This window comes from Neolamprologus multifasciatus, chromosome 7 (assembly GCF_963576455.1).
Source record: "Neolamprologus multifasciatus chromosome 7, fNeoMul1.2, whole genome shotgun sequence".
In the NCBI taxonomy this organism is placed as follows: domain Eukaryota; kingdom Metazoa; phylum Chordata; class Actinopteri; order Cichliformes; family Cichlidae; genus Neolamprologus; species Neolamprologus multifasciatus.
Genome location: NC_140445.1, coordinates 13,006,880 through 13,027,098, shown reverse-complemented (window position 1 = coordinate 13,027,098; position 20,219 = coordinate 13,006,880). Strand labels below are relative to the sequence as shown.

The following is a 20,219-nucleotide window of genomic DNA, read 5'->3' as shown; positions in this document are numbered from 1 at the left end:
ACTGTGACATTTTGGGAATTATGTTGTATTTTTTTGTTTTTGTTTTTGCTGAGACTTAATGGGAAGATTGATCAAACTCTCCTGTGTCTATGCAAAATGTCAATCTGATCACCTTTTTTGAGAGCGGACACCTGAGCTTAAATCCAATGCATTATACTTGCAGTTGCATTAATTTAAGAGGGGAGAGAAAATGTTGATGGTTAGGCTAAAATGCAAATTCTCAGTTTTATTCATAAAGGTTTTATCAGACAGATTACACCCGTTGCCTTAAAATTAAACTCCTAGCTGAAATATCATTTTGAATTTTTGGACTATCAAATCTGTCATTACTGTCAATTATAGTGAAGTTGTGTCGCGGTTTGAAGAGCCCAGGGGCCAGGGGAGGTCAAATCTGCTTATTACTGTAATATAACACCACTGTTAGCATTATTAGAGTATTTGCTTCTGAATGATCGCTTAAACACACATCTGGATGGAGAATAGTGTAAATTTGCTGTACTGGTGAAACTAAAGTTGAAAACCAGCCAGAAGGGTGTGTGCTCTTGTAATTAACAAGGTGCAGTACAGGTACCAATGAAAGAGTTTGTTTATGTGCCAAATCTTCACGATGTTTGGTAAATACAAACTGTGATTCAGTTCCAGTATCTGTAGATTCGTGTTTCAACATACAGACATCATAGTCTTATTGAACCCACAGCAAAATGGGAAAATGAATGTATTTACCTAATTCAAAAAAAGCAGTTTTTGACTGTGAACTCCATTAGTTTCTATTTACGTACACATATAAAACAGTCTCACAACAACTGTATGGCTTTTCTTCTTACAGATGTTCCAAATTTATTAGCTCAGTTGTCAACAGATTTGCTGTTGTTGCATATATATCCATAATTAACAGTGCTTATACAAATCAGTGGACAACAGAAAGCCAACTCAATAACAGCTGACCCCTTCCTAACAGTGTAGTGTGTTATAAATGGGTAAAGCTCAACAAGTTAAACAACAGAAACGCAATCAGACTTGGTTACACACAGTGTTAATTGGCAGCTTAATCCACATTTGGTGTTCTAGTGAGGACAGCACAGGATTAAATCATGCATTTGTGTTTATGGTAATGAACAAACATGTCACCCAGTCCCACAGTCTGACGCACTTATGTTCTTTAGCAGTTTATCAGTAACAACAGAACTCTGTGGTACAAATACAAGTAGTTAATTAACAGCATAGTTTGTTGTAGGTTATTTTGCAAGTGTGTGAAAATGATGATGGAGTTTAGTTCCAGTTGGATGAGTTTAAACGTACTCAAGCTGCCACTGATGCTTTTCATCTCACTGATGCAGTGATTTTAAAATGGTGTACACGTGATCTGCTTACCCATTGTTTCTAGTAGTAGTTCAGACTTTTACTTTATTTGGTTTTCATTTATTTTTAGTTTGTGTAGTTTTAATTATGGTTTTAGTCGGGGGATCCATCGGGGCCTGTGTTTAAAGACACAGTGTTACCAGATCTCAGAAAAAAAAGTGTGACAAACAGTGTTTATGTGGGACAAAGTAGGACAGGGTGATGCAGGGAGGCAGTCCAAGATATCTGAAAGCAACTTTTCTGGCTTTCTTGCTCTCTTGTAAATACAAGAAGAATAAAAGGAAACGGAAGCTGCCCTTCTTACTAGCGCAAATTTAAGACGGTTGTGATACACAAATGCATACTGTGCCACCTCACACCATATTTTCTCCTGTGTGAAACTGAAAAATAAATTTTAAAAAAAGACATGTCAATTACTCAAACTGCTGCAAAGCTTGTTATGTTTTGGTAACTTGAACTGATGGGCTAAGCTTCAATTGACTATAATAAACATGTGCTTGATCAAAGTCATACTTTAGAAAAGTGTGAACCAGTCAAAATGTGGGGCATTGTCTCAAGATGTGGGACAGGAGGACAAGGAATGAAATTGCAGTGCAGTCCCACATGCAGAGGGCATCTGGTCACCCTAGCTCTTACTTATTGTCTAGTTGAGAGTTCAAGAAGACTAGCCTAGTTTCATGCAAAGACTGAAAGTGAGAGAAACAATGTATGTATGTATGTAACGATGTACCTGTGGCTGCTTCCAAAGGTCAAGCCCACAGACTGACATGTTACATATTGTGTTGACTCAACCTTGCAAACATTTGTACCTAAATAACCTGTGCTCTAATTCAGCTTTTTCAACCGTAACAAGTTAATCATAAATTAAATAAACTGAAATCTGTCATTTCATTTAGATTAAATCTCATTTAATTCAATTCAGTGAGTGGCTATGCTGCTAAGCTTAGCTAGCTCATTTTTTCAAAAGACTTTCAAAAAATTATTTATTACTTTTCTTCACCAATTTTACCAAGCCTAATAAACTCATAAACAATTTAAATACATTAAAGTATGTGATATATGAGGTAGCTTGTAAACATGAAACCATGAAATCCATTATAGAGACAGACACCACAGCTAAGCTTGACTAGTTAACTTTAGCCTCCTAGCTTTTAGAAGGATGAATTCATTCCCCTTGTAAGTTGTCCTGTGTCCTGCACACATTACTGAAGCTTAAAACTTGCACAAAACAAACTAAAAGTTCTTCTAGAATCAAGTCTGCTATCTTGTTTTGTTTTTGGGTGTTTGGCATGGTGCCATATTTCTCTTATAAAATCTCTACTTAGCTGTAACTAGCTAACTAACTAGATACATGTTGGGGGTTTTTTCTGTTTCATAGTTATTGTGATTTTTTTTTTTTTTTTTAGTTTGCTCATTTCCCCCAAAATTACACTCTAAAATATCTTTGTGGTGTATATATATATATTTTTTATTTATTTTTGTTTTTATAGCCAGGCTACTGTTTCTTTCTGCTATGCTAAACTAAGCAGTTCCTGACAAATTCATGTTAACTGTACAGATATGACTTGTATTGATTTTCTCAGCAAAAATCCAAATGAAACACAATTTCCTAAAATGTTGAACTATTTCTTTAAGCCTTTTATGTTTTTAATTTCTTACTTGATTGTAGCAGCTTTGTTTAAAAATGACCCAGCTAAACAGTATATTGTACCTTTTGCACCAATTTCTCTACGTGCTTATTGTCTGTACAGCTGTCGAGGTTATGGGGATTTCCAAAAGACAACAACAAATCCAGCCCTCTAAGTTATTCTTAAAATATTCAGTATATTTAATGTTTGGATTTCTGTTCTTGTTAATATTATTTAAATGCAAAAGGAAAAAAACAACAACAACAACCCAGTATTAATAATAAATAGCCCAGTCACGTGTATCCGAGGAAGTACATCTTAAGTGATGCACTGTGTTTAATACATAAGGATACACCTTCCTCTACTCCCTCTACCAGTAGCATTGTGTATGAAATGTTTTCATATGAGCCTTTCTTGACACAGATATTCCACTCTGGATTATTCTGTTGTCTATGTGGAACTAATGCAATAATAGTTGAGGGGCAAAACAAACCTGTTGGCTGTTTTTTAGGGCATGATAGATCTTTGCTGTTGTAGCGCTGATTAAATCTTAATGCTGGGGTTTTAGGCATTGTTTAATAAAGATGTAATATGCAAATTAAACGTCTTGGGCATCTGATTTGTTCTTCTATTAAAAGAAAGAAGTACTTTAATGCTTAAAACAGTTTTGAATAAATGGGAATTCAAAAAAAAAAAAGATGGGAAGAACTCTTTTCTACCATGAGGGTTGATGTTGTATAGTTTGTTCACCAGGGGGCACTCTGCACCACACCATCTGTCCATTTTATTCCAACTATCCAGTTTAGGGTTGGGGCTGGATCCTATCTCAGCTGTCACAGGGCGAGAGTTATAGTACACCCTGGACAGGTTTGCCAAGGGCTATTACAACCATTCACTCCTATTGTCAATTTAGAATCACAAATTCCACACAGCAAAACCCCAGGTTGGAATCAAAACGAGACCAGGACTTTCTCACTGTGAGGCAACGGTATTAACCACTGTACCACCATGCTATCCTCATCTAATTGAGATAAATCCTATTTCTTCTTGTCACAACTTTCCACACTAACCCAGCATCTTAAATAAATAAATAAAATCATCCTTTTTTTTGGTGAATTGGACTACTACTGCTGTGCTTTCTGTTATGTTTCATATTTACTCTTCATATAGACCTCTGATTTCTAAATTGTTACATAAGTGCAAAAGGTGATATATTCTATACAATGGAATTTCAACCAAATACACTGCTTTGTGCATTATGTTTAAATTGAGACAGAGGAAAATTAATGTAGTTAAAATCTTTCCCCATGCCAGTTATTTTACCACACTGGATGTTCTTTGTTTAAAAATGTATGTTCCCTTGCCCATTTCCTTTTACAATTATGAACAAATCAAACACTTGAACGTGACTGCGATCTGTTATGCAAGTTAGAAAAAAAACAACAACAACAAAATAAAAAAAAAAAACACGTGCAAAAATGTCAAATATTACAGATTTTTATTACTGATGTGACATGTTTGAATTTCATAAAGCATTGATCCATTCAATATATCTCTTAAATCTCCACTTTAATGGGCTTCATAGGAGACTCAACAAAGGAAAAAAAATGAAGATTGGAGTGAGCACTCGGGTAGGAGTTAATTTCCCTTAAAATATTTCACTGTTTAATTCCTTCATGAATAAATTGAGCAGATCCCTTTGACTTCCAAATAACATGTAAAGTATAGTTTCTCTTTAACATATCTGTGATTTCATAAAAGGGGGAAAGCTGCTTTGACACACGTCTTTAGCCTCATTTCTCAATCTTTTCATTTGCCATTCATTTATTCCACCTTCCTGGGTGAGTATAAATGAAGATAAAGTGCCACTACTGTTAACGTTTCCATGAAGGCATCAGCTGTTAAAGCACAAGCACCATCCGCAAAATAGTCTTTTTAAAAAATAAATGTAAACACACTCTTCAGCTTAATTATCATTATTTTAAACCATGCACAATTTGAGAAATAATTAATCCTTCATGACTTACACTGTTTCTAAACAGAGCCTTGATTCATGTTTACATTTGAGGCCTTGTATAAATGATGCATATAAACACAAACGCACTGACTTCTATTTTGCACATGATGTGTGATGATATTCGAGGTTATTATTGTTGCTTATGCTGAATATGAGTATTTTATCTAGGGAAAAAGTGCAAATGTAAGATTTAGGCTCTTACTGATGGCACAATATGTATTAATTAAAATACATTTTAATTTATTTTGCTTTTATTTGAAGTGAAAGCTGCTGTTCGTTTTTGTTATAAGTGATTCTAATACAATATTACACTGTCTCTTCGGGTCTATGTTTGATTATAGAAATTAAACAGAATCATATAGATGTAATTTATTATTGCCTGCTATGGTTTGGCTGGTGTTACAAAACTGCAGGTTTGCATGAGCACAATGTGGAGCGTCACGTTTGTCACTGAAAGCGTGAAATCAGACTTTATGACAAATGTAAGTTTGTAAGCCTTTGTTTAGATAGTGTAAAATATTAGGGGAATTCCCATGGCACAGCTATTCTCTCTTTCACAAAAGAGAAATCTGTGTTAATTGTTAGAGAAAAGGGGCACATAAAAAGAAAAAAGAAGCATCACAAACATAAATATATTCAAATTTCTCGAACAAAATAAAGAGATACTAAGTCAAAACTATAGTGAGTGAAGAGCTTACTATGTCAAAATTATGAGACAATACATCATTATTAAGTTAATAAATTAGAATTAGATTGACTAAAAGAAAATAAAAAAAATTGCAGCAATGAACAAAAAGCTCAAGCTATTATTTACAACTTTTAATCTATAAAAAGATCATTAGTATTATAAAGATCTAATAAATAAAACGGGCTTGCTAAATCTTACAATTTAATTTGTAATTTGTTTAGTCAAATGCATTACATTCATTTACGGTTTTCAGATCATAAAAACAAGAAATTATTAAGTCAGGTGTTAAATTTATACTAAACCATGATGAGTGAGTAAAAAATGTAAAATAATTCATCAGTAGTAGTTGACTTAAATAAAACTGGAAAAGTTTTATAATGAACTAATTCACTATGCCAAAGCTTTTATATTACCATGAAATTATGGAATATTGCAAACACTGACTTAAAAAGTACAAATATGTGAATTAATGACTCATTAATTCAACATTAAAGCCACAATGTTGCTTATTTTGTATAATTTTTGTAATTTTATACAACATGTAGCCAACATTATAGGAGACGTCATGAAATGCTAAAATGCTTAAACCATCCTGTAATAGGATAGTAAAAACTATGATGAATGGGTAAAAATGCAAAGACAAATTGGGATTATGATGGCCAAAATCTAACTTTCACTTTACACGAGTACTTTAAATTCTCATACCCAAGTGTTTATGCATTCATTCTTTCTAGTCGCAGAAACTGCTGCATTAAATATGAGAACAAAATATCTTCACACCTTCACACAGCTTTAAATTGTGACTGCATGCAACATTTAAACAGAGGCCTCAATTAGATTTCATAGAGCTGCATAGACTCAACTTGCAAAACGCTGGTGATGGACTGATTAGCTGCCCACTTGACAGAAATTGGAAATAACTAAATGGGATATTAAAATGTTGCTCTCATTAAAAAACTAGTGACACTCAGGTGTGCAGTCATTTTCCCCCTTGTTTACTCCGGACCTCCAGCTCCTTATCATTTACCACCTGCCAAAACATTCCACTTTCCACAGTCAACCTGAGTTTACCCTCTCGCCTGCACGTCAATCTTGTAAAACACTTTCAGGGATTTTTTTTAAGTATACACAGTATTTTTTCCAAGGACATTAGGTTCTTCTTGTTTCTTGCCATCTTCTCACCTCATGTACATGGCATTTCAGCTGCAGTGTGAGTTGCTAGTATTGGTTTGGTTTGATGCAGTTGAGTGATGGGAGTGTTAAGAGTTTTAAGTCCCATACGGTGACTACATGTGCTGCAACGCCTCCTGGGCTTGTTCGGTGTACACATCGTCTTTGCCTGCCCACGAGCCAAAGCCGACGTCGAAATGTGCACTGCGTTGCGAGCTCCGCTGCTTGTCACGTGAGAAGAAACTAAACCTGAGACGAGAGAACGGAGAGAAGAAACAGGCGGTGGGTTACAACACCATATATGTAGGGCTAACACTGAGTTTGAGCTACATGTAAAGCAGTGTTAGAGTAATGGTAAATTTAACAGACAGAATGCATCACAAGTGAATTATTTTAGTTTTTAATTACGACACCTTCTGTATAATTAGTGTAAACAAATGCCTCTATGTTACATTAGTCGTTTTGTTTGGATATCTGCTCCTGACACTTAAAACTGGTTTCTCTTAATCTGAAGACTTCTAATGTCAACAGGATTGTTTTCCTTTTGTCATATGTCAAGTTCTGTTGTAACCCTGATTCAAATTAACACTATAACTATATAGAAATTGAAGTAAATTTCTGCTCATTTAAACGTCAGCTTAATTCCAATATGTAATTTTCTTTCCAATTTAACCTTGTCAAGTGAGGTGATGTGGTGCATTCATCACTACAAAACACTAACACTATTTTTCAGCGATTTTTCCCTCATGAACCTATTACTTTCATCTCTAAAGTTCTCTGTCATTTTACCCCCTTTTACCCAGCCCCTTTTTCCTCTTCACCTGCCCTAACACTATTGTAAAAATTCATAAATTGTAGCAGAAATTATTTCATAATTTTCTGTAAATTGATCCGGGCAGATGATAAAATATTAAAGCATTAAAAATTAAATTAATCCCTAGCTATGATCTAAAGGCACTTTAGATCAATTTAGATTGTAAATTCCACACAATCATTTTTAGTGCGCATGGTCAGTCAGGATGGTCAGTGAGGGTAAAAGTTGAGACATTAGACTACACACTATTCTGACTGGCTGATTTATTTTTTGCACGATCCTTGGTCGTCTCATTCAACAAACACAATAAGACAGCCCCACAATCAGCCAATCAGAATACTACAAAGGTGCAAAAAGAAAGCAACCCCCTGGACATGCAAACAGGGTGAAGTCTGTTAGCTGAGACAGTGATGGATTGCAAAGCCAACCAAATATAGAGTCATACAAGTGACATGAGGCGTCTGATTGGCTGTAAAGTGGGGTCATCTGGGATCAAACCAGCCGCTACCATCGGCATTATAGCGGTGAAGATCCTGTTACACAGAGGTAAAGACACGAAAACACACATACATAGGGGATGGGGGAGGACAAGGACCACATCAACCGTTGACCTCTGTCTGAACCAAACCTCATTAAAGCTCAAAAGATGTCAAGCTGAGTTTATTTTAAACCAGAGAGGAAAATAAAATTATGATATTGAATTAAAAAAATACAACAAAATCCAAGAACAACTCACAGCATGTTAAAAACAAAAACACAGTGAATGCAACTTAGTTTGCACAGATAAACTGTATAAACATGCAAACTGCTGCTAATGTTGCCACCTTATTAGTATAGCGACACCTCCTGATACATTTAATTAATGTCCCGAATCTTGTACTTACACTTGCTACTGTGCACAGTGACAGAGCTGCCATAGAATTAATTTAAAAAAAACTTAACCAGAAAGCTTGTAATAGTCTGCCACACACACAGGAGCAGCCTGGGATTGAATCATTTCTTCCTCCTGAGGCACAGCCACCTCGTATAAATAATGTAATGCATGGTAAAATAAAAAGAACATGTTTTTAAATACTAAAAAATAGTGTAGAAATTACCATTTATTGATATCACCCTAATATAATAATGTCTGTTTATTTTTTTGGAAAAAAATTGTTTTATATTTTGAATACTTTTAGTTTTACATTCATGAAAATATTTACCCTCATACAGTCACAGGACTTACAGGAATGATATGTACTCTGTATCAGAGAGCTATACAGAGACACAGATTAACAGGTAAACAATTTCATTAAAAAATTCTCGACACTAAAAAAAAGACATTCAATTAAATATTACGTTAATAAAATAGTAAAGTGTCCTACAATTAGAATACTTGGAGCTGCTTTTAGTCTTGAGTCCTTGTCAGAATGTGACAGCTAATTGGAAACAACCACAGACTCCAGTTTGTACATGGCTGACAAACACAGGATAAATGTATGTTTACTTGTTAGTAGCCCAGCTACCTCTGTAAAGTAAAGTATATATAGTATATGGTATCACACGAGGGAAGCGAAGTCTAAAGCTAAAGCTGCCAGCCTGAAACAGCGTCTGGCACTGCTGCTGAAGAGACAAGAACAAGCATGTAATATGCAAATGACTGAGCATGTAGAGACCAAATAATCAACCGCTACTCACAGCATGCAAAGTTCCCATTAATCACAGGAAGCAAGGTTTTCACAGGCAAGTGTTTTCATTAGCAGATGTTACATGAGTGAGAGTATTTGTGTTAGAGTGAGCTCCACATACAGGCGTTTGATTCCCGATTCTGGCTGGGCAGAAGAGCGGGAGCGAGTCCTCAGTTCAGGGGAGGGAGAAGAAGATGGAGTTCCAATCTCCTCGTCTGCCTCATCACTGCAAACACAGAGACCACCAGAATTACAGAGATCAGGATTACTTTATCTATGAAGCACAACATATCAGGCTTTTTCACAGATGGACAAAAAGAATTAGATGTAAAAAGGTGGATTTTTTTGGAGTAAATACATTTTTAACTTAATGTGCTGGCAGAGGGATGACCAAAAGATGTGCGGAAAAAAGGGAACAAAAAATATGCTTTAGAGAATTTCAATTGGTTGTTAGTCGGATTTTAAAGCTCTGTGGCAACTTGTGTTGGTTGTGAGCAACCCTCCAAGAAAAATATTAAACAATGTGAATGTCTAACACTAAGAATACATCAAGCAATACATCTTAATTGGGAAATGCATATGGTTTCTTTATGGCTTCTTCATGCACTGATTTTTTTTCTCTTCATCATCCCACAACAAGTCATAGTAAATGTCTATCCCTTGTGGAGGGACTGAGTATTTCTTTACTCAGTCCCTCCACCCATACTTATGATATTGGTGGACACCAATAACATAACTTGCCAAAGTATAATAATCTTATGGCTGAAAAGGCTTCACAAGCACATAAACAAAAGTCTGAAAGTTGAAGTAAAAGCAGAGATAACAGTACAAGAAACACGAGGCTAAAATATAACTGTGCTAAGTAACAGAGCCATAAACATGAAAGAATATAATAATTAAACTGAAAAAACTACAAATAAGTGCAATTGTAACATATATTAATGAGGAAACAGTAACTTAAAGCACTCAGCAAAGAAGCTGGCCCTGTGTGGTCTGACTGAGAAAACAAACTTCTAAATCCTGTTGATGCTTTAAGCCAGCGGTCCCCAACCTTTTTTGCGCCACGGACCGGTTTATGCCCGACAATATTTTCACGGACCGGCCTTTAAGGTGTCGCGGACAAATACAACAAAATAAAACTAGTACCGGAACTGAAAAAAAGAAGATTTATTCATAACACACGTGAAAAGACCCAGGAAAATTGAGTTCACGATAAAAACGATAACAAAATAACGCTGAAAACCAATAAAAACCCTGAAAACCATACATTTCACACCTGAGCCTCAACTCTCGCGGCCCGGTACCAAACGACTCACGGACCGGTACCGGTCCGAGGCCCAGGGGTTGGGGGCCGCTGCTTTAAGCGCACGATAAACACCGTTTTGTGCAGCTCGTAAATATCTCTCTCCACAGGAGGTGGGTAATTGTCAATATTAACATGTTTAACACCTAAATGTACCTTTTATAGTAGGCCAGCTCCTCCTGCAGCAGGAACACTTTGGCCTTTAGCTCATTCCGCTCATGCAGGACATCCCTCAGCTCCTGCAGGGTGAATCTGGGCCTGTTGGGGTCCTTTGGATCCAGGGCCCCTGACTCCTCCTCACACAGCGCCTCCTGCCGAGAGAAAAACACATTACACAGAGTAAACTAAACCAGAGAACAGAAGGGAAGAGGCAGGGGCGGGGAGTGAGGATACCTTAGTGAAATATTGGAACACAGCAGGCATGTCTTCATCGCACATCGCCTCCTGGTGGCAAATGTTTAACTACAAGTCAGACACAGGGCCTTTTTGTTCCAATGCATTGGTTTAGCTCAGACTTCACCCCAGTCTGTGAGCTAAAATGCTGTTAGCTTTTTTAACTCAGCAAACTGAAATTCACTGAGTGTTAAAGGAAAACACCTGAAACACATGCTGCGGACACAAGGCACTCATGCAAAATTCTACCCTAAAATGTCCAAAATTCTCACGCTTTTCAGGATTCTGTACACAATCTCAAAAGTCCAACTGGAATCACATGTTTCGTCAAACTTTTTTATCACATTCGGAGATTATCCGAATGTGTGTGCAAATGAATAAAAAAATGGTTTTGTGATGCGCTTTAGCTCAGCCACTCCTGACTTTGTTGTCTGCTCCAGACATTTTCAGCTCACTTGGCTGTTTCACAACTATTCTTCCCTGCAACACTTCAACACTTGTACAAATTATTTTACAATATGTTTGTTATATATTTGTTTATATTGTCTATCTTATTACTTAATGTTTTCTTTATTTTAACCTTTGTGTACAGCGCTTTGTGACTGCCTGTCTACAAAAAAGCGCTTAATAAATAAACCTTACTTACTTACTTATATTTTTTCTTTCATTTAAAACCAAATAGTACAGATTTTTTCATGTGGTCGAACTGACAAATGCTTATTGTCTAGCAGCCCCGATGCTAAAGTGAGACCATCTTTGCATCTTGCTGGTTAATGTCAAGCAGCAACAGCAGGAAATGTTTGCATAACTTTGGATAACTTGTAACCACTGATTGTACACCAAGGTGAACAGATAGGCATCTCAATAGAGTTGGGCCACCTCCTGAAGGCTGATCTCGGTCATAAAACAGTAGTTTTGGAGGCTGATCAAGTGAAAAGGACCAGATGTGAGTCAGCCATGGTCTGTGGCTTATTTTCTCATTTATCAGGGATCAAAGAGCCAGAACACACAGACCTGTTTGACTCACTGAGAGCACACAATAGTAAAGACAATGGTGCATGTACATCTTCCACCGCAGCCGTCTAGTGTGCTTATTTGGCTCAGATTCAGTCCAGGTTCAGTGTCACTGTGAGAACAGATTTATCGGCATGTCTCCACCTTTGTTTAGCACGTCAGATGTTTCCATCAGTGTGCTGAATACTGCTGAGCGGCTAAAAAAAACTCAACCATGAGCTTTCATGTCATTAGCTGCACTAACTGGCTAGTTAGAGCTGTCATTCATTTATCATTTATGAAATTTTTCTGAATGTGTTTTAATGTGTTTCGAAACATAACATCAATTGTAGTTAATATAAAAGTCTTAAATGTAGCTACATTAAAAAAAATAACATTGTAGTACTCTTGTTTCCTTATTCTTTCTTACCACTATTACAGCAGAGAAATAAAAAAGAAACACTTAATTGTAGCTTTTTCTGCCGTCTGTGTTTCAATCTCAGGGTGCATGAAAGGACAGATTCAAGTGTCGTTAAAGGCTGGGCTCTTGCAGTATTCTATATTTAGAGGGGTCATGAGTGCACTTGTCCAGAAAGTCATTTAGCTGTGGAGAGGAAATCCATGCAGAGTCATTTCAGCACAGTCCACTTGTCACAGAAATGTTAGTCTACTATCTTCCTTTGTTTACACCCACAAGGCTAATGTTCCATGGGGAGGAGTGCAGGTTTGGAGTTAGAGTCAGGACAATCACATCACTCTAGTGCTAATCAGCACATTTGCATTACCCAAAGCAACACTGCATCGTCCTCAGCATCCTCGTGTGTCTCTGGGCTGAGGGAACCATACAGAGGCCACGATACACCATCAACCCCCCCGGGTGTCAGCTCTGAGGAGCCCTCAGCCCCCACCAACACTGTAGCAATTTTACCACACTGGTGAGGCAAAAGACAGTTTGTGAGACATATAATAAACTATTGAGTTGCTCTGAGGATTTGTGGTGCACAAATCCACAAATACAGTTCAAATAAAAGATGGTGGTTTGAACAACTGCATGTGAAAATGATCAGATCTGTTATCCAATGCAAACGATTTGCATAAAATGCTAGTTTGTTTGCTCATTTCTCACAACAACTCAAGAGAAGATCAAACTAAAAGGTTAGCTTCACACAAAGACTGGAAGCTGGGGGAAACTTCCAATAATGTTTCTGTTATTATTTTTCACCATCATCTCACAGAGGCTCCACCTACTTGCTAGTACAAAATGTCTGTGTTTTGTTTGCAAAGGGCAGTGAAGAGGAATTTGGGGGAATTTAGCAAAAACATCTTGTTTCACACAGAGAATGACCTGAGGGGCTTCATCAAGGCCCAGCATAAGATAGAGAAGGATTATTTAACTATATAACATGCAGAGTCCAAAAATTAAGAAATATAGAGCTTGTGTAATAGGTCCACATTAAAGTAAGCAATGTTATCTGTACAAAAAACTAAAATGTGAAAACAAAAAGTTATGTTCAGTTTTCCCTGTGCTCTGTTACCTCTGCAGGTGAAGGAGGCTGAGGTGGGGGCTCGTCCGGGTTCTGAGCAGGCAGCTCTCCTTGAAGCCGTTCCCTTAAGCGTGCCGCTTCCTGTCGAAGAGCAGCAACTTCCTGTCCCCGAGCCTGAGCACTGGCCTCCAGCTCAACCTTCTGTTCAATGAGAGCTTTCCCTTGAGCTTCTACCACAGAGATTTTATGGCGCAGGTCATGGTTGATTTTCATAAGTCGAGACTGTTGCTGCTGGAGCTGGAGAAAGAAACAGAGAGACAATGGGCTGCATGGTCTCGCGTATGTTGGAAGCTAGAAGTGTTTCCCGTTTCTCAGAACTGCCACACAGGAGGTAAAAGCCAGCCATCAAAGGTAAGAGCACACATTTTCAGGCAATCTGTCTGAAGAGATATTGATTATGCTGTACTGGGTGACACACAAACCATTAGTGGGTGTCAGGGGGTTTCTAAAGCCACAGAACAAATGAACACTGAATTCATGGACAAGTGAAATAATATAAATGACTGAAATGGAAATTCACTGTTAAGATCCTAAAATACCTGGGCCTTAGCATTTCAGAGTGAGATGCCTAGGCTGCCTTTCCCAGCATGACAGCAAAGGAAACCAAATGAGTGACGTCTGAGTAGTCAACTTCACTGTCTATCTAAAGTAAGTTTCACATGTATATAGCTATTTTTTAAATAGATGCTCGGAAGACCCATTCTATCCCTGAACTTTTTTTACCTTTTTTTAAACAGTGAAACACTGGCAGCAAATATGTGTCTGCTCAATACTGAGCCAAAACATTTGCTGCTCATCTCGATCTAACCAGGCCTCTCTTATATTTTAAATATAGAAAATATCTGAATTCTTTATAATTCACACAAGAAGAAAAAAAAACAGCCTCTTCTCATTAAGGCGCTGAGTTTTTGTGTCCTTACTGCTTCTATGTCCTCATTTTTTAGAGTCAGTTCACGGTCCTTGGCTCGAATCTCATCTCTCTGCTTGTCCACCACTTCTTTGAGCTTCTTCATCACCTGCCTCTCCCTTTCTGACATACCTGGAAATTGGTGACGGAGGAAAAAAAATTGTCAGCCATAAAAATAAACAGGACAAATAGATTTTTCATCTGGGCTGACAGGCAGACGTGAGCTCTGATTTGTGTGTGAGGCTGGCAGGTGTGCTTGTACACTGAAGCTGGTCTGTGCGTCAGGGTGACTGTGGCCTCTGTGTGAGACCACGGAGAAGCCTCTGACGCATTGATGAGACTGGCTCACCATTAACACAGAGAAGGCTCCCTTTGTTTGTGTTTGTATCTGAGTGTGGTACTGCGTGCACAGCAGAGAGAGAGAGAGGGGGACACACATGAGAAACGTATCGAGGGCAAACGGACAAGTTTCAGAGCGCACATGGCACAAACTTTAACTGAATTTCCAGGAAAATCAGGAAAAGACAAGCTGTTTCATGCTCTGCTGTGATGTAAACATTACTAGGTATCAGCAGGTTTTGAGTGGTAGCATGCAGACTCCCAACACTGAAGCAGGAGTCTGTTGTTTGGAATTATTATCAGGAACATGCTCACAGTGTTAGTAAAAAAAAATTACCCATGTACATGTTTCAGAAATCCGACAGTAACTGCAAAGCTCTTTGTAGGACCAATGCATAACCACACTTTCCCTGAAAAGTGATGAGCCTACTCCATGAGCCTACTTTTGACTTGATTCAATCTTGGTCTCAAAGATTTGCGTAGAGGGCAGTAACATTTCTACACACATATTAGTGAATAACACATAATAATGTTTTAAAGCAACTGACTTGTAAGTCATTCACATTCTCAGTCACTTGTAAACTGGTGTGTATCATGAAAAACACACATACAAACTTTCTTTTAAGCTAGACAGTACTTTGCTCTGATGGAGCCCCACATCCTTACCCTCATGCCTCTGCAGCTCCTCCTCGCTCATGGGGTCTTTCATGGACATATTGGTGAGAAGGGTTTTGTTCTCTTCCTGCAGCTGAGCAATCTGGGAGAGCAAATCCTGAGCTTCTCCCCTCCACACATCCTCCACCAGCTCCAACTCCTGCGCTCAGACACATACACACATACTGTTATACTATACATGTATCATTACCGATCACGTTTGTTATGGCGTTAAAAAAATCGGACTGAAGGCCTCATTGCATTGAGTTTTTTTTGCTGCCTGACTGCAAGGTGATTGTACATAAAAGCAATATTACCAAGCATATATGTACAGACCTGCTTCCATGGTTCAAAGAAACCATTTCAAAGCCAACAAGCAATTTCACTGCAAACATTCGCAATAATTTTGGTTGTGTAATGGGAGGATCAAAGCATTGCTCCACTTTGGTCCTGAATATCTCAACAACAACTGGATGGACATAGTTTCTACGAGCATTTATGGTGCCCAGACCGGCATTACAAAACAAAACTGGCACTGCTGTGGTCTTCTGAGTTTTTCCTCTTTGTGGTTTATGCGCATATGTAAGAAAAAGAAATCTCAACATCTCTAACTTTCAGAATTTACTGCAGTAATTTGCTTTTAAAGAACACAACTGTCATATCAAAGAGTAATGCGTTAATGACAAAAGCCTATAAAACACAATCGAATTGACTTGCTTTAAATTGTGGAAAAATTTTGGCAGATACTAAAAACAAAACATCTTCCTCAAGTCAGTCACTCAGACCTTAAATGATTCATATAGCAACTGGAAAACCAGGAACAAACAGGAAACAGGAAGCATGAGTCATTCTGTTCATATTGTCAAAGCAGCCACATTAACAAGAATGCATAATTTGCTGTTTGTAGTACATTTTTCCAGTTTACCTGTGAATGAATAGGCAAACATCACTATTACTTTAAAAGTAAGATGCATGTTTTTCAAATGTGATTCCATATTTAAATGTTTATTTTCAATGATATCAGAGGTGACTGTATCCGAATCGTTGTTGAACAGCTAGTTAGGATTCTGAGCAAAAGTAAGAGTTATAGTCATCAACAAGAGAGAATTTTAAAGACTTTTTAAGGATTGTAAACATGCAAAATTTGACACGTTGGTCGCTACCATGATGAAGGTACCACGGGAGGCTACGCAGACTGTGCACGGGAGGCGTGGAAATGACGGATTCTGTGGACATGTGCCATTTCACACTGCTCCGAGGCCTGCTGGAATCAGTTTCATTGATTTTAGTGGAAGCTTAGTATGGGAGCACGTGCACTACACATGGGCAACATATGCTACATGTTCAGTCATTGGGTTCATGAAAAAAACAAAAACAAAAAACACACAAAGTTTTATTATATACACTGCTGCACAACTCTTACATTAGCTTTTATATACACAAAAGAAAACTGTGCACGGAGCCAATAAACACTACACCGCATATTTTCACTGTGGATGTGAACTTTTCATTTCCATGTGAAAACTGTGCTAGCTTCAAATGGCCTGTGAGTTGCAGCACAAACAGCCTTCTCCACTTTATCACGGTCACGAGACAGTTAATATGTGAACCGATGGCTCAGTCACTGTCACGAGAAACTGACACACTAACTTTTTTTATAGCACTGAGCAGTCTGAGTGTCCGGCTTATTTCAAACCCCAAACACAGGGTCTACTTTTAGATTCACAAAGATGGAAAATAAATGAAAACATTTAAAGCTCGATGCTTTAATGCACTGCATTTAGATTTTACTTGGCCATTTCATAATACTTTACATTTACATTCCAAAGGGAAATGTACTTTTTACCCAGTTCCTTTATGTCTGCCAGCTATAGCTACTTTCAGATTATATACAAATATATAATTGCCTTATAAAATACAGCACGTGGTTAAGGATGATTTTTTCCTTTCATGGTGTATGAATACATTTTTACTCCATAAATTGTTTTTAGTGGTTCTTGAACCATTGGAAAAAGAAACCCATTCCTAGACATTTCTAAAGTTTACCCAACTCCTACACCAATGAATATGAATTAATAATTTATACTCACCTGACTAACACACTGGATTAATCTATATCTAGATTTAGAATAAGTACTATCTGTATGTAAAGTTATTTCAACCACTGGAGCTCCACCTCAACCAACTTCAGTCACAGACTATATTTAAAACTGGACATAATGATGAAGGATTTGATCTGACAGGAGTGCTTGATGATACTACGTACAGCCATACTGTGACACTCTATTCATACTGTAGTGATTTTTCAATCAAAGTAAGCCTCGCCCCAAACCTGATTTGTCGATTTTACTTTAAATGTGACTAGAATTTACTAAATTAACATTGTCTGTTAGGAAATGAGACTTGAAAAGGCAATTCAGATCATAAGTTCACAAAGTAAGTGTTTGCCAAGATTATAAATCATGTCAGAAACAGGATCACTTTATCGTAGACTTCTTTCTAATCTAACTTCCGTTTGAAACCAGAGTCACTGCCCCCGCCATCTATTAAAAAGAAAGGTTTAGAAATTTCACCTCCTGCTTCACTTCTTAGAGCTTATGTCCAGCTTTTATTCTGACTGAAACACAAAAATGCTATTTACTATGGCTGCAGCTATGATGTTTTAATTTTTTGACTATTTTGTGCATTTCTATTTAGTGTTATACATTAATAATGTGCACTAAAAGCATTTTATACATGTTTTTTCAGTACTTGCTTTTATTTAAATATAATGAAAAAAAGACTCTTTTAGCAGGGTATCCTTCCTGTTATAGGATTTTTACTTAAGTAATTGTTACCACTATCCACGTGCCTTGTAATGCTTTTTGTAGATATTTTACTGTTTGTTGTTTTCTTTTGTTTTTTCTATGGTTGAGTGCAAAATATTACTATACAACATTGACTGTAATGGATCATATTAATACTCTGTGTACGTATAGGGGTGTTGTTGTTGTTGTTGTTCAAAGTGTTTAACATCCAAAACTTTATTGTGCCTGATTCGTTTTAGAGCACAGTGACGCTTACTACTTTGACTCTGGTCACATTATAAATGCAGGACATTTTACTGTGGTATTAGTATTGTCCTAGGAAGACGACCTGAACACGTCCTACACGGATCAAAAACATAGTCTGACAGTCACTGACAAATTAAATCTTGATTTCCACTTTTATTCTGTATAGCAGAGAGTGATTTGCTCTGTGGCTGTGCAGTGTGAGACCTTTCTGTGCTTCTTCTCCTTCTCCAGCCGGTCTATGCGCTCCAGACGCAGCTTGTCCAGCTCCAGCCTCAGCTCTTCGGTCTCCGGGCTGATGCTGCTGCGGCTCACCATCACCTCCAGGATCTCCAGGACCCGCACCACTTTGGGCATGAGCCTAGACAGAGCCTCGCAGCCATACTGGTCTATGATCCGCTCAAACTCCTGCCCCACCACTGCGGCGATGTCATACACGTCCATCACCGTGAGGTCAGCCACATTTTTCTCCAGGGCCGACCCGAAGTCCTCCATGTCGAGATATTTTGTCCCTCCCCGGTTTCCTATTATGTTCCCTTCGCCGCAACAAACTTCCTCCCCCGTGAAGAACAAGCCTGCTGAGTTACGCTTTATGTCCTCAGCTTGATAAGCGGTGTCCAGAGACTCATCAAAGCAGCATATAACACTGGAACTATTGCATATCCATCACTAGCGGCTCAGTCCAGCCTTCCGTTTGATTTTTTTGAGATACATATCGCCCAAGTGCCATCGCTGTCCCGCCGGAGCTGCGGTGCCCTGTAAGCTAGCAGCTACCACTGTCAACCACTACAAAAGTAAACTTCACAATTTCGGCAGCACGTTTCAAAATAAAACCCACAAGGAGAAAGATATTCCAACCTCTTCTCATATATTCATAATTGAGATGTTTTAACTAATGCAAAGCAAAGCAATGTGCTTTTTAACAAACAAAGATTCCAAAACGTTACTTTTAAGTAAAGATGGGGAAACCATTTAATTCTATTCTTATACAACGAAAAGTAAAGGCTCATTCATTGAAGTAACATTAGAAGCACACTTATCGACTCCTGTATATCAAAATAAGCCCTTCCAAAATTAAATAGCTTCCAGCTGAACACGAAGAAACAACCGCTATGATTTTATGGTCAAAACATCTGTGTATGGTGTTGAAGAAAGATCAACAGAATTTTAACACGGGGCCGAGTCAGTCTTTCAGGTAATACCTGAAGGCGAAGCCTTAAGAACATCTTATTTAAAATGGTATCCTGGCAAAAGGGGGAGTATCTTGAGGGAGTGTGGGTAAGGCTAAAATTAAATATGAAACACTGAAAGCGCCTGTCTTAGAAAATTTCAACATACCCCGAAGTAAAACGTGGTGAAACGCTGATATATTTTGCATCACCATGTCACTAGTAACGTCATCACTTTTTGCATGTGCTGTTCTTGAGGGCCATGACCTGTATCCACTGATGTTCCTATGGAGATCAATAGTCTTATCTCAGTGGACAAAACAATAATTTAACAGTGCAGCAGGTTTGTAAAATGGTAAATGGCGTGTATTTATATAGCGCTTTACTAGTCCCTAAGGACCCCAAAGCGCTTTACACATCCAGTCATCCACCCATTCACGCACACATTCACACACTGGTGATGGCAAGCTACATTGTAGCCACAGCCACCCTGAGGCGCACTGACAGAGCCGGGGCTGCCGGAC

The 20,219-nt window shown here is 38.0% G+C and overlaps 1 protein-coding gene across 5 annotated transcripts; it reads right to left on the bottom strand.

Annotated features, from left to right (window-relative positions):
- Positions 1 to 9: 9 nt before the first annotated feature.
- rilpl1 (Rab interacting lysosomal protein-like 1) lies at positions 10 to 19,326 on the bottom strand. 5 transcript variants are annotated; one of them, XM_085167689.1, is made up of 10 exons: positions 18,734 to 19,326; positions 15,489 to 15,636; positions 14,497 to 14,615; positions 13,568 to 13,813; positions 12,818 to 12,964; positions 11,040 to 11,090; positions 10,803 to 10,957; positions 9,465 to 9,569; positions 8,122 to 8,209; positions 6,993 to 7,111 (listed from the first exon to the last, which is right to left on the bottom strand). In XM_085167689.1, the coding sequence occupies exons 1-10, from the start codon at positions 19,019 to 19,021 to the stop codon at positions 7,106 to 7,108; spliced, it is 1,353 nt and encodes a 450-aa protein (XP_085023815.1). In that variant the 5' UTR covers positions 19,022 to 19,326; the 3' UTR covers positions 6,993 to 7,105. The 5 variants fall into 5 exon arrangements, with proteins under 5 accessions (XP_085023814.1, XP_085023817.1, XP_085023818.1 ...); XM_085167688.1 differs by lacking the exon at positions 8,122 to 8,209 and having other exon boundaries at positions 10 to 7,111; positions 18,734 to 19,325; XM_085167690.1 differs by lacking the exon at positions 6,993 to 7,111 and having other exon boundaries at positions 8,116 to 8,209.
- Between the last annotated feature and the right edge of the window lie 893 nt (positions 19,327 to 20,219).

Bases quoted from the DNA above. Each gene is read 5' to 3' on its own strand.
- rilpl1 (XM_085167688.1), bottom strand. From the start codon at position 19,021: ATGGAGGACTTCGGGTCGGCCCTGGAGAAAAATGTGGCTGACCTCACG. The intron at 15,637-18,733 runs GTCTCACACTGC...GTCTGAGCGCAG, and splicing joins AGGAGAAGAAGCACAGAAAG to GAGTTGGAGCTGGTGGAGGA. The intron at 11,091-12,817 runs GTAATGCAAATG...ATTTGCCACCAG, and splicing joins ACGATGCAGTGTTGCTTTGG to GAGGCGATGTGCGATGAAGA.